This window comes from Nerophis ophidion, linkage group LG12, assembly GCF_033978795.1.
Source record: "Nerophis ophidion isolate RoL-2023_Sa linkage group LG12, RoL_Noph_v1.0, whole genome shotgun sequence".
Lineage (NCBI taxonomy): Eukaryota > Metazoa > Chordata > Actinopteri > Syngnathiformes > Syngnathidae > Nerophis > Nerophis ophidion.
In genome coordinates this window covers 20943876-20971615 of record NC_084622.1, presented here as the reverse complement: position 1 = coordinate 20971615, position 27740 = coordinate 20943876, and the positions used below count along the sequence as shown (strand labels likewise).

The 27740-nt window shown below is 39.2% G+C and overlaps 1 protein-coding gene across 1 annotated transcript in view; it reads right to left on the bottom strand.

Moving 5' to 3' along the window:
* The window catches only part of sf3b3 (splicing factor 3b, subunit 3), a 53841-nt gene that overhangs the window by 24867 nt on the left and 1234 nt on the right, over positions 1-27740 (bottom strand). Inside the window, 16 exon segments of the mRNA XM_061917068.1 lie at positions 5799-5942; positions 6509-6664; positions 6786-6941; positions 7119-7270; positions 9612-9684; positions 11483-11578; positions 12777-12942; positions 14982-15085; positions 15424-15561; positions 19498-19610; positions 19844-19985; positions 20179-20321; positions 20324-20350; positions 20465-20635; positions 21880-22035; positions 24432-24572. Coding sequence (XP_061773052.1) covers positions 5799-5942; positions 6509-6664; positions 6786-6941; positions 7119-7270; positions 9612-9684; positions 11483-11578; positions 12777-12942; positions 14982-15085; positions 15424-15561; positions 19498-19610; positions 19844-19985; positions 20179-20321; positions 20324-20350; positions 20465-20635; positions 21880-22035; positions 24432-24501 — 2007 coding nt within the window. The 5' untranslated portion in view covers positions 24502-24572.

The window sequence follows — 27740 nt, the reverse complement described above, 5'->3', positions numbered from 1 at the left end:
GGCAGGGTCCCCTCCCCAACCCGGATATGGCATTCCACCCTTTTGCGGGCGAGAACCATGGACTCGGACTTGGAGGTGCTGATTCTCATTCCGGTCGCTTCACACTCGGCTGCGAACCGATCCAGCGAGAGCTTCAGCTCGATAAGGTTGCACTTCATAATTTAAGTTTGTGTCTACTGCCATGTTTGATGCTGTTGCACACGCTGCTTGGTAGCGTATTTTTCCTTGTCTATCAAAATATAATATGACAAAAACATTGTGTATTTGCTGAAAACTTCATTTATGATGGCTGCCTTTGCTCACATTTGAGATAGTGCTTTTGTAAAACGTACTCGAAGCGAACATGAAAACCTGCTGCTCAAAATGAATTGCCGCTTGAGGGATTAATTAGGGGTGTAACAGTACGTGTATTTGTTTTGAACAGTTTCGGTGCGGGGGTTTCGGTTCGGAGGTATACCATGAATTGATTAACGTGGACCCCGACTTAAACAAGTTGAAAAACTTATTCGGGTGTTACCATTTAGTGGTCAATTGTACGGAATATGTACTGAACTGTGCAATCTACTAATAAAAGTATCAATCAATCAATCAAAAACCGAACGACACGGACATATTAAGTAGCGCTGCACCCCGACATAAACAAGTTGAAAAACTTATTGGGGTGTTACCATTTAGTGGTCAATTGTACGGAATATGCGCTGTACTGTGCAATCTACTAATAAAAGTTTATATCAATCAAAAAAACAACACATGGAATGCTAGCAACGACTGGGCTATGATGGACTGCCCATGCCTCCTCTTTTCACGGGATATGTCCTCTTTGCGGGGCTGTCCAGGTGGAGTTTCTTAAATGCCTCGAATGTCCGGCATTTTGAGTTATGGTCGCGTATATTTTCAATGTATGACGTCGTGTTTATTCACCCATATTTAACATTGGTAGCAGAGGATGGTTGAAGATGGCTGCAAACTATAAAATACCGCCGAGGTTTGACGAGTCTAAGCCATACGAGTGCTGGAAAAATGAAGTTAAAATTTGGATGCGCGTTACAGAACTCAATAAGAAAAAGCAAGCACTGGCTGTGGCTTTGGGACTTGAAGGGAGAGCCAGAGAAATCGCAATGGAGATATCTGCGGAGGAGTTGGACAATAACGGTATGACGACATTATTTGCAAAACTGGATGACGTTTTCCTGAAAGAGGAAAAGGATCGCGCATACGAAGCGCACACGTACTTCGACCGCATCACCAAAAATATTTCCGTTTCAATGGTGGACTATATTATTGACTTTGAACAGCGCTACAACCGGATGAAAATGTACAATATGACACTCCCTGATGCGGTGTTAGCCTTCAAACTTCTTGACACAGCCTGCCTCGATGAGAAAGACAGGCAGCTAGCACTGACGGCTAACACGGAGCTAAGCTTCTCGTCAATGAAGACAGCTCTCAAACGGATATTCGGAGGTAAAACAACGGGCAAGTCAAGCGAGATACAACTGAACCAGGACGCAGCTTTCCTCACAGAACAGCCACAATGGAGAGGAAGACCAAACACACCGTTTCCACGTGGTCAACGAAGATCGGTGACGCCGTTACCGGGTACAAACCCACTGGATAAGTACGGTAAACGATCACGATGAGCCGTCTGTCACAGCACATGCCACTGGGCAAAGGACTGCCCGCACAAAAAGCACGAACAAGTAAGATTGACTGAAAATGACAATTTGGATGAAGTTAATATCACGCTATTAACGAATGATCCCCAGTCTAAAGCTGAGATTTTTATGACTGAGGCAGCAAGCTCAGCGGTCATAGACACCGCCTGCACTCGCACAGTGTGTGGAGAAAAGTGGCTTGAAAGTTTTGTACATAATCTCAATGAAAAGCAGGTAAATAAGCTAAGAAGTACAGAAAGGTCTAGCAACAGAATGTTTCGTTTTGGAGATGGAAATGTGATTCATTCCACCAGAAAAGTGCATCTACCTGCTAAAATAGGATGGACAAAGTGTAACATTGAGACAGAAGTTGTCAAAGTCGATATTCCACTCCTGCTGAGTAAAACATCATTAAAAAAGGCAGGAACTACGTTAGACATAGAAAACGACTGGGTAGTGATGTTTAAGCAGCAGATACCTCTTCAGTTTACCAGCTCAGGACATTACTGTGTAGACATAAGAGACAAAGATGACATGGAATGTCAGATTCAAGATTTATTTGCTGAAGATGAAGTCCTGATTGTAACAGAAAACATGTCCACAATTGAGAAGAACAAGGTCCTCCTCAAACTTCACAGACAATTTGGCCATGCATCAGCAGATCGCCTGCATAGGTTAATTCAAAGTTCAGGGAACAAAGACCAGGACTGTCTCAATATTTTGCAACAAATAGTGGATGCATGTCACACGTGCCAAAGATAAAGCAAGACAAAGCCAAAGCCAGCTGTTGGTTTGCCTCTTGCTTCGGAATACAATGAAACTGTGGCGGTGGACCTACACGAGCTTGAGTCAGGCATTTGGTATTTACATATAATGGACCATTTCACACGTTTCAGCGCTGGAAATATTGTGAAAACCAAGAAATCTTCTGTAATTGTCAACTCTTTCATCCACACATGGATAAGTGTCCATGGTCCTCCCAAGAAGCTCTACAGTGACAACGGAGGAAAATTGAACAATGAAGAGTTCAGGGACATGGCAGAAAACTTCAATATCGAGATCAAGACAACCGCAGGATACAGCCCATGGAGCAACGGACTGTTGGAACGTCATAATCAGACACTCACGAACATCATCCAGAAAGTTAAACACGAAAAAGATTGTGACTGGAGTACTGCCTTGGACTGGGCCTTAATGGCTAAGAACTGCATGCACAGTGTACATGGTTATAGTCCACATCAACTGGTATTTGGTCAAAATCCTAATCTTCACAATGTATTGGTAAATGAGCTACCTGCACTAGAGGGCACTACAGTGAGCACAAGAGTAGGAGAACACATATCAGCTTTGCATGCGTCAAGGAAGGCTTTCACTGAAGTTAAATGTTCAGAGAGGATAAGAAGGGCATTAAGAAAACAGCTTAGACACACAGATGAAAAATATGAGACAGGAGAAAAGGTTTACTATAAACGAGGAGATAGTGCAGAGTGGAAGGGACCAGGAGTGGTGATTGGTCAAGATGGAGCTGTTGTGTTTGTAAGACATGGAGGTATTCTAGTTAGAGTTCATCATTCACGACTTAATAAGGTGCACACACGGATTAAAGACAAGGAAATTACAAAAAGTAAAGTTCACACTGAAACAGGATGTGAAAAACATGAAGAGAACATAACCGCTGATAGTGACACAGAGGCTTTACACAGACCATCATGTAGCTCAGATAATGAAAAAAACACAGACAGTGAAACTGAACATGACAGTGATGGAGAGGGAAACACAAGTGAAGGTGTAATTCAAAGTGATGCACCTCAAATGAATCACAGTGCCTGTGATAATCTTCTCCCTGCTTCTAATGTGAAGTTAAAAACAGGACAGATTGTAACTTTCGTGAAAAGAGATACAAGTATAACATTTAGGGCTAAAGCACTCAGTAGAGCAGGTAAAGCACCAGGAACCTATAAAAACTGGTATAATGTGCAGCATATTGAGCCTGATGGCAGTACTGGACTAAAAGAGGCTGTTGACATGTCGTGTGTACAGCATCTTAACACTGAGTCAGCTGTCGGGGAGGCTGATGTACTCATAACATAAGACATATCATTTGATGCAGCCAAACAGGCAGAGATAGAAAGCTGGAAAAGCAATAATGTTTTTGAAGAGACTGAAAATACAGGACAAATGTGTATCTCCACTAGGTGGGTCTGTAGTCTCAAAGAAAGTGACACTGGTATTGTACCCAAAGCCAGACTTGTAGCAAGCGGGTTTGAAGAACTTAATTTAAAAAATCTACAAAAAGATTCACCAACCTGTGCTTCTGAATCTCTAAGGCTATTGCTAAGTGTCATTTGTCAAAATCATTGGAAAGTCCATTCCATGGACATTAAGTCTGCCTTTTTACAGGGTATGGAGTTGTCGAGAGACATTTATGTCAACACTCCTCCAGAAGCTAACTGTAAGGGCGTTATTTGGAAACTAAAGAAGTGTGTGTATGGGCTTGCTGATGCATCTCTCTACTGGTACAACAAGGTGAAGGAAATCATGCTGAGCACAGGTGATAAAGTGTCACAGGTAGACCCAGCAGTATTTTATTGGCTGGATGATGAAAACACAGTGACAGGTGTACTTGCATGTCATGTAGATGATTTTATGTGGGCAGGCTCATCAAACTTTTCAGAAAATGTGATCCTAAACTGAAGTCTGAGTTCCAAGTGGGACGTGAGGAACATGACAATTTCTGCTATTTGGGAATGGATATTGAAACTGTTAATGATTCTGTACAGTTGCATCAGCACAGCTACATTGAAAGTCTGCACCCCATTCACTTACAGCCAGTCCGTGCTCTAGAAAGAGATGCTCCTCTTAATGAAACAGAAAAAGAACAACTCAGATCAAAATAGGACAGATACTCTGGGTTGCAAAACAGACAAGACCTGACATAATGTTTGAATCTTGTTGTCTGGCATCTAGTCTAAAGAATGCGACTGTGCAATCAATTCACAATGCTAATAAGTTAGTTCGTAAACTTAAAGCTGAAAAAGTGACTTTAAAATTTCAACATTTGGGAAATGATACTGCCTTAAACCTAACTGTATTCAGCGATGCTTCATTAGGAAATCTTCCTGATGGAGGTACACAAGGGGGCATGTTGATCACCCTAATGGGAAAAGGAGGTAAATTCTACCCCCTTTTCTGGCAGTCCAAGAGAATTTGACGTGTGGTGCGAAGCACCCTTGCCGGAGAAACTCTGGCCATGTCGGATGGAATAGACAATGAAGTGTTTCTTGCCACCCTTTATTCTGAGCTCACTACTGGCACTGCTGGTCTAAATGCTCCAGCGTTAGTTTGTGTGACTGATAATCATTCTCTCTATGATGCTCTTCGATCAACAAAACAGGTAACAGAGAAAAGGCTTCGGTTAGATATAAGTGGCATCAAAGAACTTATTCACAACAAAAAAATACAAAAGGTACTTTGGTCAGCAACAAAAGCTCAACTGGCTGACTGTCTTACGAAAAAGGGGGCATCACCCTTGATGCTTTTGAAAGCATTGAGTAAAGGAAAATGGGTTCTTACCTAAGTTGATTGTATTGTTTCTGTTGTTTAAAAAGACATGTATTTGTTCTTAAGAAACATGTGCTATTTAATTTTTTTTTTATATAAAAGATAGGGAGATTGTTAACATGTTTCTCCATATACTGGGTTAACGCATGCGCAGTGTTTATGGGCGGGATACGGAGTTAACGCATGCGCAGTGTTTATGGGCGGGATACGGAGTTAACGCATGCGCAGCAGCGTTGATGGGCGGGAAGGAAAACGTGTTTCCGGTTTTTCCTCTGTGCAGTAGTTGATTAAAAGTTGTGAACCAGAATAGACGTCGTGTTTATTCACCCATATTTAATATTATTGACCTATTCAAGTTTCCGATTACTTCACATCAAATATTTCATTAAGAAAAATATTTTTGGTGGAAGATTTAGCAAATTTGTTAAATAAATAATCAAAAAATTTATATTTTGTTTTCTTACTGTACCGAAAATGAACCGAACCGTGACCTCTGAACCGAGGTACGTATTGAACCAAAGATGTTGTGTACCGTTACAACCCTAGGATTAATGCATTTGTTTGAATTAAATTGTTTATTACCTGAAGCCCAATGTTGAGGTAGAGGAAGCCGATTGTTCCTTTTTCTCCAATCTCATCCTGTTTCTCAACCCCTCCCATTTCAACAATACAAAGACTCTCTGGCTGGGCCGGCAGGGCCTGCATACTCAGTGGCTGCAAGCAATCCTGAAAGAGAGAGATTGCAATTTGTTAAAAATCAATTTGAATGAGTTTGGTCCTAGGCGTTGTCTACACTTGGTAGCACTTAATGTATTAAAGCTTATGCCAGTTTCAAAATTAAGTAAAATATCTGCACCAGTAAGTCATCAATTCTTACTTAATTTTAGAACACTACGTTTTGTTTTCAAAATACCTTAATCACAAATGCCTCACAGGGCTTCACAAACGCACAACATTCCCTTATCTAAAACATCTGACCAAGGATATAAAAAAATAGCCTCATGTTCGCAGTAGAGACTCAAAGTCTGCCATGGCTCTTCCTTTGAACATAGTTAAAAAAAAAAAAACAACAACCTCAAGTGGATCATCAAAATAATATTTGTATAAACTTGATTAGGAAACTTTCTCATGGATGTTGCCAGAACCAGGAACATTATGAAATTAAAAATATTTAAATTCTGATGCATGACAAAGTGTCAAAAGGCTAAATAACGTGATCATAAATGGTTAAGCAGGCAATAAAAATAGCATCATGAGGGGGTTTACGGAATAAAAAGTAAGTTTATTCATACCGAAGGGTCCAAAGATATGATTCGAACAGTGTTGTCAACCAATCCAACAGCCAGAAATCGAGAGCGCTGTTCACCTGGAGGGACGTTTGCCAAACTCATGCAGACCACATCTGCAGACATTTCCTTCCGTTCTGTATACTCATTCAGCTGGCCAGACTGAAGAGAAGAAGGAGTGAGAATAGCTATTATAATTTTCTTAAAATAAATAATTATTTGGACAATTAATATGTTCATACATTACAAACTGGTGACAAGAATGATGAATATTTGCTCTTACCGGGTCCATCTCAAAGTAAACCAGCTCTCCGCCTGTGAGTGCAATAACCACCTGCCGCTGGTTCACAGCACAGCGGACAATGGTCTTCTTGCCAGGGGTCTTCCACTCGTTTACACGCTTGTCTGCTCTGATATGACGGATACCATCTGGGTACACCTGAACAAAGTAAGCCAATTTACTAACATGTCTAACCGTTCTTGAACTGTGGGCGGTCTTCCAACCACCGTCGATTCAACAAATTCAACTTTAGTAACTTTCAGTTGCCTCAGATGGAACACGATGGGGGTCATCCGGCAAAAACAGTGATCATTTTTAAAAGGTCAAATCACACACCTGAACCAAGGCATCTTCACCCAGCAGTGAGCAGGAGAGAGTGGGCGTTGTTCCCAAGAAGCCTGAATCCGTCACCTCCTCTACGGTCTCCCCAATGGAAAGAACCAGTGTAGCGTTGACGAAAGACACAATGATGTAGGCGTCAAATTCATCTAAGTGAAGTAAAGAAAATTGCAGTGATTATACTAATATAAAGCTAATATTTGTCCTGAAGATACACTTTACAATTATTAATGAGTACAAAAGACAAAAACCTAATATGTTGAACACACAGAATGGTGACACAAAGCATATTTCCTAGCCTTGGATGTAACCTAAGTAGTAACAGAGAGGAATGGTGTCTTCAGCGATGCCAAAGGTTGAGTTCAACATCTAAGACTTGCTTTTCTCACCCTGTTATGCTGAAAGCAGTAGTTGCTTTCTGACAGTATTTTAATAGCCTCACCTGCTGGCAGGACATTGTGTTGCAGTGTGAATGCATGGAAAGTTACAGGGATATTCTGGTTTACTTGGTTCTAACTGAAATGCAATGACATGAAAGTGCAGTATCTCTTGTTTAGTTTTATTAACAAATTTGCAGCATCACTGCATAAAAGGCTATAAAAATCTAATTTTCCAGTCATACTTGTCCAAACTATATCTTAAGATATAGTGAACCTATTGTTTGCTAAAAACAGATCAATTATTGTTTCAGTTTGCCTGTCTCATACTACATCATAAATTCTGCCACCACGTTATGTAAGAAAAATGGGAGTGACAGTGAAAATTATTTGGTCAAACAAATAACTAAAATGATAAAGCACAAAATGAAAACTGTACATAGAAAATATGTGCTTACATTTAAATATTTCAAAAGGGAATCACAGATTTTGCAATACACTTGAACCATTTTGGTCAAATGTAGCAATGTGTTTGTTTTCCGTGTGTCACATAACAAATGTTACAAAAACTACAAACAAAACCTTTGATGTATTTTAAAGCAGGAATGAACTCCAATTATTATATTTTAATATTTAGAACAGTTCTCTTCTTTTGTTTTGATCTGTACTCAATTTGTGTGGTTTGACCACTTCTGTCTAAACATATGGTGCACATCAGTTTTCACTGCTGTACTGCATCAAAAGTAGCCCATAATGGCTAAAATGGATATGTAAATGTGCAAGGGCTTAGTTTTCCTTCACTTTTGTTGTACATCAAAAATAATGATGCACAGTGTGGGCGCTTTAAGCAAGAAACAATTATAGTTGAAAGCCAAATGAGACATGAACTGCAATTAACCTGTTGGAAAAATTACGTGAAAAGAAAAAAGCAAAAGAATGAATTGTGTCAAACATTTTTATGAAGGCGGGAAATTATTGCAGAAGGCAAGAGCCAATAAGTTGTCTGTCATGGAAATGATTACCCGACAATGCAAAAAAAGACAAACTAAAGATATGAGGCTAAAACCCCTCAAGGCTTCCTTATTTAGACTTCTTGATATTAATCTGTAAATTTCCATCCTTCCATTTTTTACCGCTTATTCCCTTTGGGGTCGTGTGGGGCGCTGGTGATTAATCTGTAAATTTAAACCATAAAATTGTTGACCTCTTCCACCAGTCTATGGAACATCCTGCCAGCATTGTTATTATAGTTTGTGGGTTACGACAGGGGTGTCAAACCAATTTTAGCTCAAGGGCTGCATGAAGAAAAATCTATTCTAATCATGGCATAATAACTTCAAAAAGAAAACTTCAGTTTCTTTTCTTTGTCTCACTTCGAGCAAAAATAGAACAAGTACATTCTGAAAATGTACACATTACAAATAATCCTCTTGGCAAAACACTTGACATAAGGAAAAAATTGGTGCTGTTTCAAAAACACCATGAAGAACACAATTAACTTAGACTTTGTCCTCTGTGTTTTACAAAGCCATTAAACTTTAAGCACTTCCTCTTTAGCATTCTAACGTTGGCAGTTTATTAAAAATGTTTGGAAAAGCAACCATTTGTTTCCACAAAGTGCGGCATTGGTGAAATCCGCTTACTGCCACAACACATTCATTTATCATCATTCAAATATTACAGTTATAATTAAACATTGTGTCAGTTATCAAAAAGAACAGAGCCTGCCAGGACTTAAGGCCTCATTTTAATTCTTCCACCTTCAGTAGCCTTTGTACCGTGTCCATATTCTTGTCTGTTTCTTAGGCGTTTCATAGTGCCTTCTTAGATTATATTCTTTCATTACAGCCACACTTTCTCCACAAACATAGGTTTGCCTTTTACCTCCATGAACATGTACTCTAATTCCCACCTCGCTTGATACCCTTTGTTCTCACCGTCCACCTTCCGTTTAGCCATTATTGGGCAGGGGTTGGCTGAAAGGTCACAGCAACCGGCGGCTGTGGTTTGCGGACCAGTTCTAATACTAATCAAATATCATCCCGGGGCCATAGATAATTAATTCCAGATCCGGGCTTGACTTTGACACCTAGGTATTACGAAGGTAAGGTACCTTCAATATGTCTGCGTACTGTCCACACAGCATTGGGGTTACCAGGCAGTTCCGAAACGGCCATCTCAGAAACCTGTTGAAAACATTTTCAAGAACATTATATCATACATGGATATTATCAAAATTGCTTATGCAGCAGATTTAATAGCCAAAATAAAAGTCAAGTATCCTCTCAACTGATCAAAATCCATTGTTTGTCTCAAAACAAAAAGTGTGCATGTTTTGTCTTTTATTGCCTACTGACAGCTATGCTCCAATATGCCAAACAGTGTAGAACATTTATTTTGTTCTACGTGTTCATTTACTTTTATTATTTGCTTACTTTCTATTTCAACATGTTTTACCTACACTTCTGTTAAAATGTAATAACTTATTCGACTGTTTAGATATTTTACATAAGTTTTGGGTGATACTACAAATTCTGGTATCAATACAATACCAAGCAGTTACAGGGTCATACATTGGTCATACTACGACATTCCTAACAGAATTTACAAGCAGTTTTGTCAGTTTTTTCCCTAGGGGGCGCTAGAGCACAATTTTCATTTTTGGGGTTTGGTTTTTTATTGAATGGCAATTTTCACCAGTCCTGATGTGTGTGTAAAATTAGGTGAGTTTTGAAGCATGTTAAGGGGGTCAAATTACAGATTGGCGTTTCTGGATGTTGTTGATAAATGGCTTTCGCTTGGCATAGTATAGCTTTAACTTGCACTTAGAAGCAATTTAAGGGGGTCAAATTACAGCTCAAAGTAGCAAAAATGTCATTTTTTAGAAGACTTTGCGCAGGGGTTCTTTGAAGGCGCGTAAAATCAAAACCGTAGTACTTATCAAAACTCTATGAATAACTTTTAATCAGAAGGGTTCAATCTCTCTCCTGTGCGAGTTTGAAGCCGAAACGACAAACGAACTCAGAGGAGATAATGTTTGAAGAAAGGTGACCGTTTTTTACAAAACTTTTATTTTGAAGGGGGGATTGCAAACTTCTTGTTGATTTTTTTGGGGTGTTGTCAATCTATGAAATGTAGGTCTAAGTGAGACCTACATAGAGGTTTTTGTTTCATGTCTTTCCGGAAGTTACAAGCAATTTTGTCTTTGTTTTATTCCTAGGAGCAGTTTTTTCTGTGTTTTATTGAAAAATTCCGCTAGAGTGCAATTTTGTGTTTTGGGGTTTGGTTTTTTCATTACATCGCAATTTTCCAGGCACGTAGTTCATAAACAATAAAAAATGACAAATAATTTTGAGATAATAAAAAATATTAATGTAGCCATTGAAGTATCGACTGTATACGGCTCTCGTACTTGGTATCATTACAGTTTATGTCTGTGTAGATCTACCCATAGCATTTGTTTACATTCAGGAGCTCTACCTTGCTGTTTGCGATTAGCATCCACTTGACTAAAATACAACAAAAAGCCAACCTCGTGTGCTAAATTGAGGACATTTAGATGTTAACTGGCGGCCCTGTTTTGCACAAGTAAACACGCTGCAGGACTGCTTGTATCGAAAATTTTACATGCAAGCACGTTATCCGTTATTTTGTTTAGATCGGACCACTCGGACGAATTGGGACGCCACGATTAAATTTTTTTTTTTTTTTTTTAAAGTACACTTGGTAAGAAAAAAAAAAAACAATCATGTACTGAGTGACATGTTTTTCACATCAATGGATGACAGTGTTCTTAACTAAAATGTTTTTTCTCAAATACGCCAGTCACAGTGGGAAATAAAAATTTATTTTTGGCAGTGAACATTCACAAATGATTTAAAGATAATAAAAAAGATGTAGTGAAACCTGCGTTTAAATAAATTGTTATTGTAATCTTTTTGTTGTGTGTGTTTTTGGGATATCCTTGTGTCTTAATGAATTTACCTCCAATCCGTGTCTAAGAACCCTTAATGTAGACTTTGGTCCTCGTCCGCAGGCCACGTAAAGCTGTGGTGTATCCTCATTAGCCAAATCAGCAATCTAACAGGGAAACAAAAGAGTGGATACAACCAAGAAGATGGAACAAATTTCAACAGAAATTCCATAACTGACATAACTTCAATGGTTGGCCTTTATGAGACACCAGTACATCACCTTTCTAATTCTTACACTCATATTTTATAGTAGGGAAGTACTGCTTTTAACATACTAGGATCTAATTGTTGTAAGGCTCAACAAAATTGTTTATTTCCTCAACCTACTAAAAAAATTCCAATAATATCAATTACCAGCTATATTTAAAGATATCTGATCTGTAAATTTGTGCCAATCTGATAGCTTTGTTTGCCGTGTATTCCATGCCAGAGGGGCAACAATGACAAAAGCTTTTGCCAAATTTAGTCCGTACACGAGGAACAGTTAAAGCGTACGAATTGTTTGAACGTAATGTGTAACGGCTGTTTTTTTCTTTGTAACAAAGTGCATAAGTGTGGAGTCATTAAACCTAAAAGAGCCTTATAAAATATAATCAGCCAAAATGTGTATCTGTGTGCACTCAATTAAGCTAAACCTTAGTTCAATGTGTGCTTCGCCTTCAGTCCCTGAGCGCATTGGTTCAATAGCATAATTAAATAGAGGCAGTCTTGTCAGCAGCCAACTTACAAAAACACGATGCACTGAAAGAGCCTTGCTAGTCACCGAAAGACAACAAAAATTAGGATGAAAAAATATGATTGCAAAACCAAATGTTCCTGTGTTGGAATGTTGCAAATTCAAACAAAATCAGATTAGCCCAGTACCATGGACGAACAAGCAAGTATGCCCAATTTATTAAAAAAGTGATGGCAAAAAAAAAAAAAAAACAACCTGACAGTTTTTCCAACAGGGAAAAGTCTGCACTTCAAAATGTTCACTTTTTATTGAAAATCATGGTTGAAAACAGAGCTTTAAGAGTTGACTTTTTTATAATTAAATGTTGACCTTCCGATTACAAATTGTAAAAAATACTATTAAGAAATACCATTGCATCGCATTTGAAAGGGTTACTCACATCATCCCTATTATTGCCATCATATATTATGATTACATCAGTTCCAAATTTCGTCGAATATAATGCTGACAATAGTATCGTTTATCAGCAATAATTTGTGAGACACCATATCATCCAGCAAAATGTGTTAACGGCCCAGGCTTATGATAAATCAACACTGAAAAAGCCTGCTTTAAAATGCACACTCACCTGGCAGGACATAATGGGTGACAAGTTCTCCTGTTCATCTACTAGCACCAGGTTCTTGAGAGGGCGGGGCTGGAAAAAGAATGTGTCCCCTTCTTCCAGCGGCATTGCAGAGGAAAACTCAGGCTCATCGTCGTCGTCACCCAAGTGGGCGATCTGGTAAAGGTAACTGATAGAAAGTGACATACGGCATCAGAAAGCAATAGCCAGTAAAGATTTTCAGAAGACAAAATGGATACAATTAGGGCTGGGCGATATTGCCTTTTTTTAATATCGCGATATTTTTAGGCCATATTGCAATATACGATATATATTTCGATATTTTGTCTTGGCCTTGAATGAACACTTGATGCATATAATCACAGCAGTATGATGATTCTATGTGTCTACATCAAAACATTCTTCTTCATACTGCATTAATATATGCTACTTTTAAACTTTCATGCAGACAGGGAAATCACAACTATGTTAATTGACCAAAAGTGTATTTATTAAAGTTATTAAGCAATGGCACAAACATTCAAGTCATTTCCAAAACATAAATTGCAAGATTGTCAGAGACATTTTAAAGGCCTACTGAAATGAGATTTTCTTATTTAAACAGGGATAGTAGGTCCATTTTGTGTCATACTTGATCATTTCGCGATATTGCCATATTTTTGCTGAAAGGATTTAGTAGAGAAAATCGACGATATAGTTTGCCACTTTTGGTACTTCCTGAAAAAGCCTCGCCTTTACCGGAAGTCGCAGACGACGACGTCATATGTTGAGGGCTCCTCACATATTCACATTGATTTTAATGGGAGTCTCCAACAAAAACAGTTATTCGGACCGAGAAAACGACAATTTCCCCATTAATTTGAGCGAGGATAAAAGATTCATGTTTGAGGATATTGATAGCGGCAGACTAGAAAAAAAAAATGCGATAGCATTGGGACGTATTCCGATATTTTTAAACACATTTACTAGGATAATTCTGGGAAATCCCTTATCTTTCTATTGTGTTGCTAGTGTTTTAGTGAGTTTAATATTACCTGATAGTCGGAGGCGTTTGTCTACGGATGTCTTTACGCCATGTCTCACGGGTGTCGACGGTAGCAGTACGGACGACACAAGCTCAGCTGATATCCGGTTAGTGGCGACTTTTTAACGACAATTTTCTCACCGAAACCTGCTCTGATCCATAGTAAAGTTTCAGCTCCGGGAATTTTAATCAAGGAATCACCGTGTGTTTGTGTGGCTAAAGCTTCCCAACTCCATCTTTCTACTGTGACTTCTCCATTATTAATTGAACAAATTGCAAAAGATTCAGCAACACAGATCTCCAAAATACTGTGTAATTACGCCGTCAAAGCAAACGACTTTTACCTGTGTGTGTGCGTAGCGCTCATACTTCCTAAAAATGCGTGACGTCCTGCGTACGTAATCATTACACAACGTTTCCAAGATGAAACTCCCGGGAAATTTAAAATTGTAATTTAGTAAACTAAAAAAGCCGTATTGGCACGTGTTGCAATGTTAATATTTCATCATTGATATATAAACTATCAGACTGCGTGGTGGGTAGTAGTGGGTTTCAGTAGACCTTTGAGTGTCAAACAAAAATGAGCTGCATAATAGGAAATCAAGTAGTATTTGTCCTTCACTATGTGGTAGATTACTAAGGTTATGAAATTCTCTTCATACTCTAGCGAGTGACTTTTCAAATTATGCTACATATTAGCAGTAATGCTACTTTTTATAGCAACGCTTTTCCCCCCCACAAATTACGGTTGTCTGTTCGACATATTCCCACTTGAAGCCGAACCACCGCCAGACGATGGAAACCCTGATGGTTCTATTGGGAATTAGGTCTTCCTTCATTTGTTACCAGATCCGCACCATCTTTCTCTTGTACGGCTACGTTAGCAACTAAGGTTAGCCACGACGCTACCTCTCTGCTCTGCGAGGGCGTGTATGTGACGTGTGACGTGACAGTTTGTGACATATGTAAGAATGTGCGCCTGCTTGTCTGCGAGAAGGAGACACGGGAAACAGCGAGGAGAGCCTGTAGTGTACGCCCGCAGCTAAAAGTCCTGCGTGAGAACGTATACTCGAATATTACGAAATAGTCAGTTTCTATTATCGCACGGAGACATATATCGATATATCGCCCAGCCCTAGATAAAATACACACTTAATTGCAGTAACTGTTGTACAGACACTTACTGATTTCCAAATTCTGAAGCCACAAACAGGAAGCCAGTCTTTAGGACACACATGGCTGTAGCCACAGGGATCGTGTCAAAATACTTGAGCCTTATTTCTGTGACCTACAAACACAACACAATTATTCACATACATTTTGTCCCATTGAAACCGTGATTTTAACCACAAATAATTGCATATTGGATTAAGAACAATAGTGCAGCTGGGATAGGCTCCAGCCCCCCGACGACTTGGAGACGGACAAAATAGGAAATGTAGAAGGTATAAAATGTATGGATAGATTCAATTTTCATCATTACATTGATGTACTTATTTAATTAACGCTACATGTATCGCAGTGGAAAATTATTTGTTCTGATGCAAACTACATTTGACATATTGACCACAAAATGAGAGAAAAACCTCTTCAAAAGACACCATCCAATCTGTCTTCTTGGCTCACCATTTCTTCATCGGTTTCCAGGGTAACCTTAAATATGTCTCCTTGCTCTGTTTGGGCTAAGAAGAAGAACATGGACTTGGTCTTGTGGGTAGCTGAGCACACAAATATCATCCCGCGCTCTGGGTCATCAAGGTCGTTCTAAAAGAAAGAAAAATAGAAGAAAAATGTTTGGGAAATTGTTGCATTGAATGATGTTATAACTTGTTATAACTTTTCTTACCTACTGGAACCTGTTGTTGTGTATTTGGAATCTGCATAAGTCCCGGAAATTTGAAATCAAACCATGGCGGCATTACGGAGGTAAACAATCTTGCCTTCCTGTATACTTCCTTCGAACGAGCTATTTGGAATTTGTCTTTTTCCAATTGGTGACATCAGCGTATAACTACATTTAAGGTACAAATTTACCTAAAGTGCTTTGCGCGTGTCCACCATTGTAAGCTGTCGATGTCATCAATAAGCTCCTTTTTTTCTAATTTCTTGTTGTGGGGAAGACAGGCTCGTGAATACACATGCATCTTCTGCTGTTGCTATTTCTAACACAAATTAGCGAGAAGTTTGAACATTTATCTGTCAGGAGACTTGATATAGAAGTGCTAAAAACTACAACAAAGCTGACAAAAATAAGACGCAGTCAATAAGACCACCCACAAAATGGCGCATCCTGAAAATAACGGTCAAAAAGCGGTTTGAAAACATCATTTATACAAAACTTTGAACAAAAAAAAAAAAAACACCATTACATGTTATCTAGAACACAAGGAAGTGTTTTAAACATAGAAAAAATAAAATTATGACCCTTCTAATATTGGATATGTTCTCAGAGCCATGTGTAATTTTGTAAGCAAAGACAACTTAGGAAAATAGGAAATATATTGCATATGGACTAAAATTACATGCTGTACTTTTGTTCTACAGCAGTGGTTCTTAACCTTGTGGATGGTACCAAACCCCACCAGTTTCATATGCACATTCACCTAACTCTTTTTAGTGAAAAATAAAATGTTTTTTTTATTTTCAAATTCAAGACGGTTATATGCTTTGTTTTAAATAGTGCACAACATGAACTATGCATGAACATCACCTTGTTCAAAGAACAAAACCAACACAGTGCATAAACTCACAACAAACTACACACTTACAAATTAGATCTAAAATTAGAGGGACCACTGTTTGGGGGGTATCCATAATACTTAGACTTCCTTTTTATTGTCATTCAAATTAGGGCTGGGCGATATATCGATACATACGATATATCTCTGGGCGATATGGAAAATGACTATATCGTAATATTCGATTATATGTTCTCACACCGTTGCTTTAAGCTGCGCGCATTACATTACTGGCGTGTCTCACTCCTTCTCGTCTGTCCTTCTCACAGAGACTTAAAATAAGCCCGCCTTCTTACATACGTCACACACTGTTGCGCATGTAGCGTCACACGCTCTCGCCGAGAGCTAACGTTAGCATGGCTAACGTTAGCTGAGGCAGGTCGAGTTGCTTTTAGCTGCGGGCATCACACAACAGGCGTTTCTCAGTCGTCCTCGTCTCTCATTCTCAGAGATGGAAAACAAGCCCACCTTCTTACATACGTCATATACTCTCGCGAGTCTAGCGTCATAGCTCTCGCCGATCAGAGAGAGAGAGAGATGGTGCGAAACTTATCACAAATGGAGGAAGAACAATAAATTGCCAACATAAAGAGCAGGGGGTCCATCATCTGGCAGTGGTTTGGCTCCAAGTGGGAAGATATTTAGCAGACAACAGCTATATGCTGTTCAATGTATATACTATGATGATTAACCTGTGTGATGACTGTATTATGCTGATAGTATATATTTGTACCATCAATTGATTAACGTGGATCCCGACTTAAACAAGTTGAAAAACTTATTCGGGTGTTACCATTTAGTGGTCAATTGAACGGAATATGTACTGTACTGTGCAATCTATTAATAAATGTATCAATCAATCAATGCAAAGTATGCAGCAGAAGTGTTACTACAAAAAGGTATCAACACTATTAATTTGTTCTTTCATTTAAAAAGTCACCCGTGAGAGAATGAAGAGTATTTAATGAATACAGTTTTGGTCAATTGACTTAGTTGTGATTTCCCTCTCTGCATGAAAGTTTAAAAGTAGCATATCTTAATGCAGTATGAAGAAGAATGTTTTAATGAGGACACATAGAATTATCATACTGCTGTGATAATATGCATCAAGTGTTCATTCAAGGCCAAGGCAAAATATCGTAATATATATCATATATCGCAACATGGCATAAAAATATCGCGATATTAATAAGAGCCAATATCACCCAGCCCTACTTCAAATGTTAACTTTACAGTACAGATGCGCCAATAGGGAGATGCTTTTATTTACATTATTGATTGATTGATTGAATTAAACTTTTATTAGTAAATTGCACAGCACAGTACATATTTTGCACAATTGACCACTAAATAGTAACACCCGAATAAGTTTTTCAACTTGTTTAATTAAGTTGGGGTCCACGTTAATCAATTCATGAGTCTGGTGTGTCTTGACCGCTGCAAAGGAGGCTCTGCCGAACTCCTGAAGCAGACTCACCGAACCTCTAAGAATCGATCGAACCCAGGTTAGGAATCACTCTTCTACAGTCAAAACCAAACGGCATATCATTTGGTTCTTGGGCCTGTTGCAGTGTATTAGCGTAAGAGAGACAAAGACCAGATATATTTATTATTAGGTGATAGGTTAAACTACGGTAACCACCAAGGTAAAACTCTCGACGGTTAGTATTACCACTTCAAATTAAAAAATAAATAAATCTCAAAACCCTGATTTATTACAGCTCGGGTCGCACGATAAAGACAATTTGTGATAGGGACGGCGTGGTGAAATTGGGAGAATGGCCGTGCCAGCAACCTGAGGGTTCCTGGTTCAATCCCCACCTTATACCAACCTCGTCATGTCCGTTATGTCCTTGAGCAAGACACTTCACCCTTGCTCCTGATGGGTCGGGGTTAGGGCCTTGCATGGAAGCTCCCGCCAGTGTGTGAATTTGTGTGTGAATGGGTGAATGTGGAAATAGTGTCAAAGCGTTTTGAAGGTAGAAAAGCGCTATACAAGTATAACCCATTTCCCATTTAAATAAATGTGGCCAACAATAAAGCTTCTAATAATATCGTTCTAGATGTGTACCGCAAATTTCAGAGTGACAAGTGAAAGAACACGTGCTCAAAGCAATGTAGCATCTTAGATAGTGAACGAGAGGCTTATGTCGTTCCACAGTGCAAAAGCCACTTCTAAATCAGCAAGTCTCACCTCCATTGCAGCAAAAGGGATAGATTTCTTACAAATATCAAACATGCTCCACTACACACTGTAGGAAGATATGCTAATTTCACGCTAGAACTCTTGAAAATAAAAAAAAAGTGGGGGGATCGATACAAATATCAACAGTAACGATATAAAGTACAATATTATTATTTGGTTAATACGCAAGTAGTTAGATCGATACTTTTTACTCTCAAAAAAATATTTTGTGGTTTTTGGTATTGTTTTCAAACTCCGGAAATAAGTCCCTAGATACGAGAGGGCATTAAGAGAAAACACATAAGGATTTCATCAGAGTCCATAATAGGAAAGTAAGTTATTAAATTGCACACATTGAACCTACAGTCTCGTCTTCCCCTTTGTTGACCGCCAGCCGTAACACATTAGGCAAACACAGGCAGCCTGTGGCCCAAAGGTGTCTGTCTTTTTTTGTCTTAATTTGAGAGCTTGAAAATACATCAAAATGCTTCAGCAATACTGATCGGTTTGACAGCTCGTCCATCCCTTCTCACGCAGTAAACTATTCCCTGTTACTGCGCGTGTGCAGACTTCATTCAGGAAAACATAATATTTCTTCAGCCTAAAAGGAAATGTGTCCGCCTGTTACACTGATTTTCAAATCAAACTTGATGTCACTGTGTGTAGTAGAATTACTGTTTGAACACATGGTAATGATAACCATGATATGAAATGTTTCAAATAATCAGATGCAGGAGACATTAAACTGTGGGAAACGTTAGCTATGGGATGACTCACCCTGCGACGTGGAATAGGACAGCGAATGTCAGGCTGGTCTCCAAAGTTCTTATACGTGATGTAGTTTTCAGAACAGATCAGAACTCCACTGGGCCCATCGGAACCACCAGGAACTATATACGCGAGAGGACAACTTAAGGAATTGCAATATTTTCTATTATTCTTCAGTGACCTTCAAGTATGACAGCGAATTTATAGATTCAAATAATGAATTATAAAAATTTGCAATTATTTCAACTCTGATTAACGTAAAAAAACTAAATAAAATTAGTCAACCAGTTCAATCACATGATGGCAAACATGTTTTGAATCACAAATGTCAAACTACTTGGGAAAATTAGCCTACCGGTGATCAGAAAGTTTCCATGTTCTTCCAAAGCCTCGCTGTACTTGCGGACAACGTGATTCAAGCCAAGGTCCAGCTCATAGAAAGTGAGCGTTTGTTGCGTGTTGGCGGCGGCTTCTCCAGTAGGATCATTGTCTGCTTCCTAAGAAGAGTTGTTATAAAAAACTTGATTTTACAAATAAACAAAATGTCAATAAGGCAGTGCTCGTATTTGTTTTGCCATTTTTCAATCAGAGGTTTTGAATGTTTCCTCAAAAAAAGTCAGAGAAGAGACATGATAAACTCATCACATATTATTTACAATAAAATTCAAAGTTGAATTTATATGATAGTACCTCGTAATCCATTTCAAGGCAAGCGAACATGGGGTTTTCAAAGCCGACATCCACTCCCACAACATGGTAGACTAATGTGTTGGCTTTGTGGGCTTCCAGTGGTGAGGAGATGGTGAGTCTTGCAGCTGCGTCTCTGTTCAGATATAAACCAACTTCTGCTTCTCTATTGCTCCTACATAAGGGAAGACACTTCATGTTAATAGACGACTTTGGTTAGACATAACTTTAACAAATATTGGCAAATGATTTAAGCTACCAAATGCTTTAATAAATGTATTTAACATGCCTATCATGACTGCTCTGCCTTTGGGGTCCACTGCCAGAAATTGTCCTGGGACAATTCGGCGACAGCCACTTTTGCCAAATGTTTCCTGGTGGATCTTCTCAAACATGTTTTTGGATGGATGGTATTCCAATATAACGATACGACCACTGTCACTTCCAACAACGATGTAATCTACAAACACAAACAAGTTATTTTAAATAAAGCAGGTGTAAGGCGTGAACATGCCGGAGAGCTAGACTATTTGACAAATGTAAAACAAAGTTAACCCCCATTCAATTCATTGATGTGGGATCTAAACCGAGGATGTCATGACTTGTGCAGCCCTTTGAGACATTTATGATTGGCTATATAAGTAAACTGATTGATTAATTCCTTCTGGAATTCGCAATGTCAAGTGATGTATACTCAGCCAATTCCCACGCTTTAACATCCTTGCAATTTGTTTCTAATCACTGAAAATTTTACTTGCACTGTACTTCCACTGTCACAGATGTATTTACTTTCTTGCTACCAATTCGATGAAGATGTGCAATGTCATTGTTTTATTTTACCTTTGGTATACTTTATGTTGTGGTGATAATAAAGCTATGGACATACTCTTAACATTGCTTCAGCCATCTTCAATCACACACCCAAAATCAAATTCTCTTTTACTTTAATCGCATTCATTTAGCAAACTTCAATAAGAATGCTAGTCAACACTTGTCAACAAACAATTCAGCAAATCAGTTACCTAATGTTTTGTATGAAATTGGTACTGGTAGTGAATTGTTTTGCACCATGTGCAACCCTGTGGTGGAACTCAAGCAGAGTCATCCCTTGGCCGACACTTTTCAACCACAAAACATGCCCCGATGGAGTAGACAGATGATACAAGTGACCATGACTGATGCTGATCCACAAGTACCAAAATAAACAAGGTGAGTAACATTAAAATATACCATAAACAAGGAAACTGTTTGTGAATCTAGGCGTTCTTGTTTGTCTGCATCGTAATTAGTGTGCGGACAACTGGAAAAAAATGTGGAAAAAAACATGAATTGTTGAAGAATTTTATGCAAAAAACATTTGTCAAGTTAATGGCTTTTACAGTAAAACGATTACAAATCAGTAAACCCCCCCCTCTGATGCAATGTTATTGAAAAAATAAGCCTCAAATCTTCTCCACTGTTAGAAATGCTGATGCGAATTCCCACAACATTCACAGAAAGAAAATACTCAACGGATAGTAAAATAAAAAAACTGTTAAAAAGCAACAATGGGCATCGGGAGGTTTTACATCTATTGGATATTTTGAGTGACTTTAGAAACTAATATTCCTAAGTTGTGGTAAAACCCTACATTGTATGGCCTTCAACCATTGAGGCTCCACTATACTTTGTGGGAAAAAAATGAAGATGCACGAGTCTACATACCTTTTGTTCCTCCTGTGAGTCGGAAGGCCATTAAAGACCGTACGATACCAAACACTTCCACAGTGAGGAGAGTGTGCACCTTTCCTGTGTTAGCATCTGGCCTCAACAACTCTAGGATCTTTCCCCTGGAAACAACAATCTCCTGCATTTTGGTTCCTAAAAAGAAAAAAACATTTTCAACAAATGGCAGTTTATTCAGAGCAAACTACTAATTGGCAGCTTATTTTATAACTGCAATGTACCATAGGGTACATTTTGTACACCTCTGGTATTATTCTGCCTTCCCTGAAAACTTGAATTTAGTTCAACCGATACGTAAACAGTCCTTTGATTTAAAGCAAGGATTCTCAAACTGTGGTACATGTACCATTAGTGGTACATACATGTAGAAATCATGTTAAATAATATAGTTTGATATATACTACAAAAAAGCCTTTCAACCATACAGGATAAAGGTAGGCTCGTATGCTGCTCGCTTAATGCTAACATACAGTGGATACAGGCTAACAAAAATTGGTGTAACAATTATTTTGAACTTGTACAAATGTTTAACAAACAGGATTTTACGTAACAAAACTTACATAAAACGCAGGCCTATATTGTGCAGCCAATTTACTTGCATTTGCAACTAGAACTAGATTGTGTGACTAGTAAACTAAAACCATAGCACTTGTGAGAATATGGATTTTAACCCTTTCATGAATGGTCATGTTGCTCCTAAAGTAAACTCATAAAAAATTGTTTTAATAGAGAACAAATGGGGAAAAAGTAACCTTGTCAACAGACCATGCTAACGCTATATCAACCATTTGCTGTCTGTTCCGTCTGGGCTCATTTTAGCCCAGGGGCCGCATGGAGGAAAATCTATTCCCATGTGGGCCGAACTGGTAAAATAATGGCATACTAATTAAAAAAAGAGACAACTTCAACTATGTTTTCTTTGTCTTACTTTGGCCAAAAATAGATCAAGCACATTCTGAAAATGTACACATTGCAAATAATCCTCTAGGCAAAACACTTCAAGTTAGTTGAAAATTCTGAGGGGAAAAAAGTGCAGTTTCAAAACACCATGAAGAACACAAAACTTTGCCTCAGAGTAATTACAAAGCCATTAAATTGTAGTCACTTCCTGTTTAGCATTCTCATGTTGGCAGTTCATTAAAAAAAAAATGTGTTGGAAAAACAACCGAGTGTTTCCTCAAACCGCCACATTGATGACATCCGCAAAGGCCACAACACATTCAGTTATCATTATTCAAATATATTTATGACCATCAAAACAATTGTCAAAATGACATAATGGCCAAATAAAAGGTAACATAACTACAAACTTAACCAATGTGAAAATGCTAGATTTAAGCATAAAATAAAATGCAACAAACAAATGTAGAAACATTTTTACACTGGAGTTCAGGGTGCACATCGTGCGGTCAACAAATTGCGAGTGTTGCACGAAATTCTAACTACAAAGATGATGGTCATGTTGACTTAAGTCTTGCATTTTACCGTTTTATTATTTCATCTATTGAGTGGATAATTTACAAAAGGTATTGTGCGTCGCTACAGCATTAGTCTGCTGCCAGCCACAACAGAAGCAGATGTTTGCTTGCAACTGCGCTGATTGAAATAGCGGCAGCCAATCCAGAGGACACCTAACGTCAGCTGACACGTCATCTTTAAGTGTGATGTTTTACACTGCTATTTTGAAATTCAGTAGACACCTTTAAAACAACAGTTTTTTTAATCAAACAATTGCATCTTATTTTTAAACTATATGCTACTAATTTTGCAGGCCAGCATAAATCTTTTCACGGGCCTGACATAGTCTGTATAACAAATTAATTTTCATACTTAAATAAGAACACCCTAAATGAAATGTTACACAGACCACATAATATCCTGGCAGTAGACCTGCAAAACATTTCCAGTCTCTCTATTTACATTTTCACCCTTTGCACTATTTTGTTCTACACTTTAAAAATTTCTTACATAATCCTTACTTTTCCACCTTAATTTCAAGAGGTTATTGCTAGGTGTTTGTGATTTTAGTTAATTTTGTTTACATTGTTTTCCATGGTTGTGTTGACATTGCCTTCCTATCTTGATAGATGAAGGGATTGATGAAAATAAAATGTTAACATTTAATATATTTTTTCCTGGTCTATATTTTCCATGGGTCACAAAAAATATCAATAATCATATCAACCAATATACAAAAAAACGTATATTGTGATACAATTTTCAGCCATATCACCCCGTCGTATTTACTCACCATAAATTATTATAGCACTTTTGACTGACCGTTACACACAATTGGGGGTCAAATCACCAAAATGATTCCTGAGATTCCTGAGCGCGGCCACCGCTGCTGCTGACTGCTCCCCTCACCTCCCAGGGGGTGGAACAAGGGGATGTGTCAAATGTAGAGGGTAATTTCACCACACCTAGTGTGTGACTATCAGTGGTACTTTAACCCTGGCAGCGGTATGAAGCTAATGACATTGTTACAAGTGGAAGGCCAACAAGAGCAGACAAGTGTTCAATGAACGCACCTGAAAAGTTCCCATGGATGGCATGTGTGATGCCAGTGGCACGCTGTAGTGTGATGTTGTACAAAAACATGGCTGCGTCGTCACGGTGGCTTCCCCACGAGCCTTTCCAGGGGTTGAAAAGTGCACTTAGCCCAGCTCAATCTATAGAAAACAGGAAAAGCCAAATTGTAGTACAATAGAGGGAACATAACACATTGTAATGCCCCCCGCAGTAGATTCAAGGTATGCTACGCTAGCGTTGGCGCTCGGAATGTCAAAATAGGGTTCCATGGTCTTTGAGGGTGCATGGGAGTTTGCCCAAACAGTCTACATGTGCTTTGTGGACTTGGAGAAAGCATTCGATGGGGTAACGCACTGTGATTGTGGTGGTCCGCTCCCTGAATGATCAGTGTCAGAGCTTGGTCTGCAATGCCGGCAGTAAGTTGGAAAAGTTTCCAGGGAGGGTTGGACTCCACCAAGGTTGCCGTTTGTCGCCGATTCTGTTCATAACTTTTATGGACACAATTTTTAGGCCCAGTCCGGGCGTTGAAGGGTTCCGGTTTGGTGGCTGCAGGATTAGGTTTCTGCTTTTTGCAGATTATGTGGTCCTGATGGCTTCATCTGGCCAGGATCTTCAGCTCTCACTGCATCGGTTTGCAGACGAGTGTGAAGCGACTGGGATGAGAATCAGCACCCCCAAATCAGAGTCCATGGTTCTCGCCTGGAAAAGAGTGGTGTTCCATCTTCGGGTTGGGGAGGAGATCTCGCCCCAAGTGGAGGAGTTCAAGTACTTCGGAGTCTTGTTCACGAGTGGGGGAAGAGTGGATCGTGAGATCAACTGGCGGATCGGTGCGCCGTCTTCAATATTGCAGACGCTGTATCTATCCATTGTGGTAAAGAAGGAGCTGAGCCGTAAGGCAAAACTCTCAATATACCGGTCGATCTACGTTCCCATCCTCACCTAAGGTTATGAGCTTTGGGTCATGACTGAAAGGGCAAGATAACGGCTACAAGCGGTCGAAATGAGCTTCTTCCGCCGGGTGGCAGGGCTCTCCCTTAGAGATAGGGTGAGAAGCTCTGTCATCCGGGAGGGACTCAAAGTAAAGCCGCTGCTCCTTCACATCGAGAGGAGCCAGATGAGGTGGTTCGGGCATCTGGTCAGGATGCCACCCGAACGCCTCCCTAAGGAGGTGTTTCGGGCACGTCCGAACGGTTGGCGGCCACGGGGAAGACCCAGGACACGTTGTGAAGACTATGTCTCCCGGCTGGCCTGGGAACACCTCAGGATCCCCCAGGAGGAGCTGGACGAAGTGGCTGGGGAGAGGGAAGTCTGGGCTTCCCTGCTTAGGCTGCTGCCCCCGTGACCTGACCTTGGATAACCGGAAGAAGATGGATGGGTCCCAGGGACCCTATCAAGTCATAACAAATGGGGTCCCACAGTAGATTTTTGGGGTCCCAATTTTTTGTAAGCATTTTGAAAACAAAGGATACATTCAAACTTGCCAACTCGCCCAATATTTAAGGTAGACACCCAAATTTCAGTGCCCCTCCCGAAAATCTCCCAGGGCAACTATTTTCCCGATTTTCACCTGGGCAACAATATTGGGGGCGTAGGCACTACCTTTAGCGTTCTCTACAACCTGTTATCACGTCTGCTTTTCATTCATACAAACAGCTTGTTGGCACAGTTAGATAATATATGCAGCTTTTACACACACATATGAGTGAACGCAAGGCATACTTGATCAACAGCCAAACAGGTCACATTGAGGATGGCCGTATAAACCAGTGGTTCTCAAATGGGGGTAGGCGTACCCTTGGGGGTAATTGAAGGTATGCCAAGGGGTATGTGAGATTTTTAAAAAGTATTCTAAAAATAGCAACAATTCAAAAATACTTTATACACATATTTATTGAACGATCAACCAAATACGAATGTAAGTTCATAAACTGTGAAAAGAAATGCAACAATGCAATATTCAGTGTTGACAGCTTGATTTTTTGTGGACATGTTCCATAAATATTGATGTTAGAGATGTCTTTTTTTGTGAAGAAATGTTTGGAATTAAGTTCATGAATCCAGATGGATCTCTATTACAATCCCCAAAGAGGGCACTTTAAGTTGATGATTACTTCTATTTGTAGAAATCTGTATTTATAATTGAATCACTTGTTTATTTTTCAACAAGTTTTTAGTTATTTTTTTTCCAAGTAGTTCAAGAAAAAAACAACAAATGAGCAATATTTCGCAGTTATACAACTTAATAAATCAGAAACTGATGACATAGTACTGACATAGTGTACTTCTTTATCTCTTTTTTTCAACCAAAAACACTTTGTTCTGATTAGGGGGTACTTGAATTAAAGAAATGTTCACAGGGGGTACATCACTGAAAAAAGGCTGAGAACCACAGGTTTAAACAACTTTAACACTGTTACATATATGTGCCACACTGTGAACCCACACTAAACTGCTGCCCACTGCTCCCCTCACTTCTCAGGGGGTGATCAAGGCGATGGTTCAAATGTAGAGGACAAATTTTGCCACACCTAGTGTGTGTGAGACAATCATTGGTACTTTAAAGGCCTACTGAAACCCACTACTACCCACCACGCAGTCTGATAGTTTATACATCAATGATGAAATATTAACATTGCAACACATGCCAATACGGCTTTTTTAGTTTACCAAATTAAAATTTGAAATTTCCCGGGAGTTTCATCTTGAAAACGTCATGTAATGATGACGTGTACGCGTGACGTCACGGGTTTTTAGGAAGTGTAAGCGCTACGCACACACACAGGTAAAAGTCCACTGCTTTAACGGCATAATTACACAGTATTTTGGGGATCTGTGTTGCTGAATCTTTTGCAATTTGTTCAATTAATATTGGAGAAGCCACAGTAGAAAGATGGAGTTGGGAAGCTTTAGCCTTTAGCCACACAAACACAGTGATTACTTGTTTAAAATTCCCTGAGGTGAAAATGGATCACAGCGCGGTCAAACGAACATGGATCCAGACCGAATGTCAACCAGCAGGTTTCGGTGAGACCCGAATTACGTGGACCCCGACTTAAACAAGTTGAAAAACTTATTCGGGTGTTACCATTTAGTGGTCAATTGTACGGAATATGTACTGTACTGTGCAATCTACTAATAAAAGCTTCAATCAATCATTTAAAATTACTGTATTTCCTTGAATTTCCACCGGGCATATAGTATGCACCTGCCTTGAATTATTGCCGGGTCAAACTCGCTTCGCAAAATAATTAGCGCATGCTTAGTATTATCGCCGGGTCAAACTCGTGACGTCACGAGTGACACTTCCC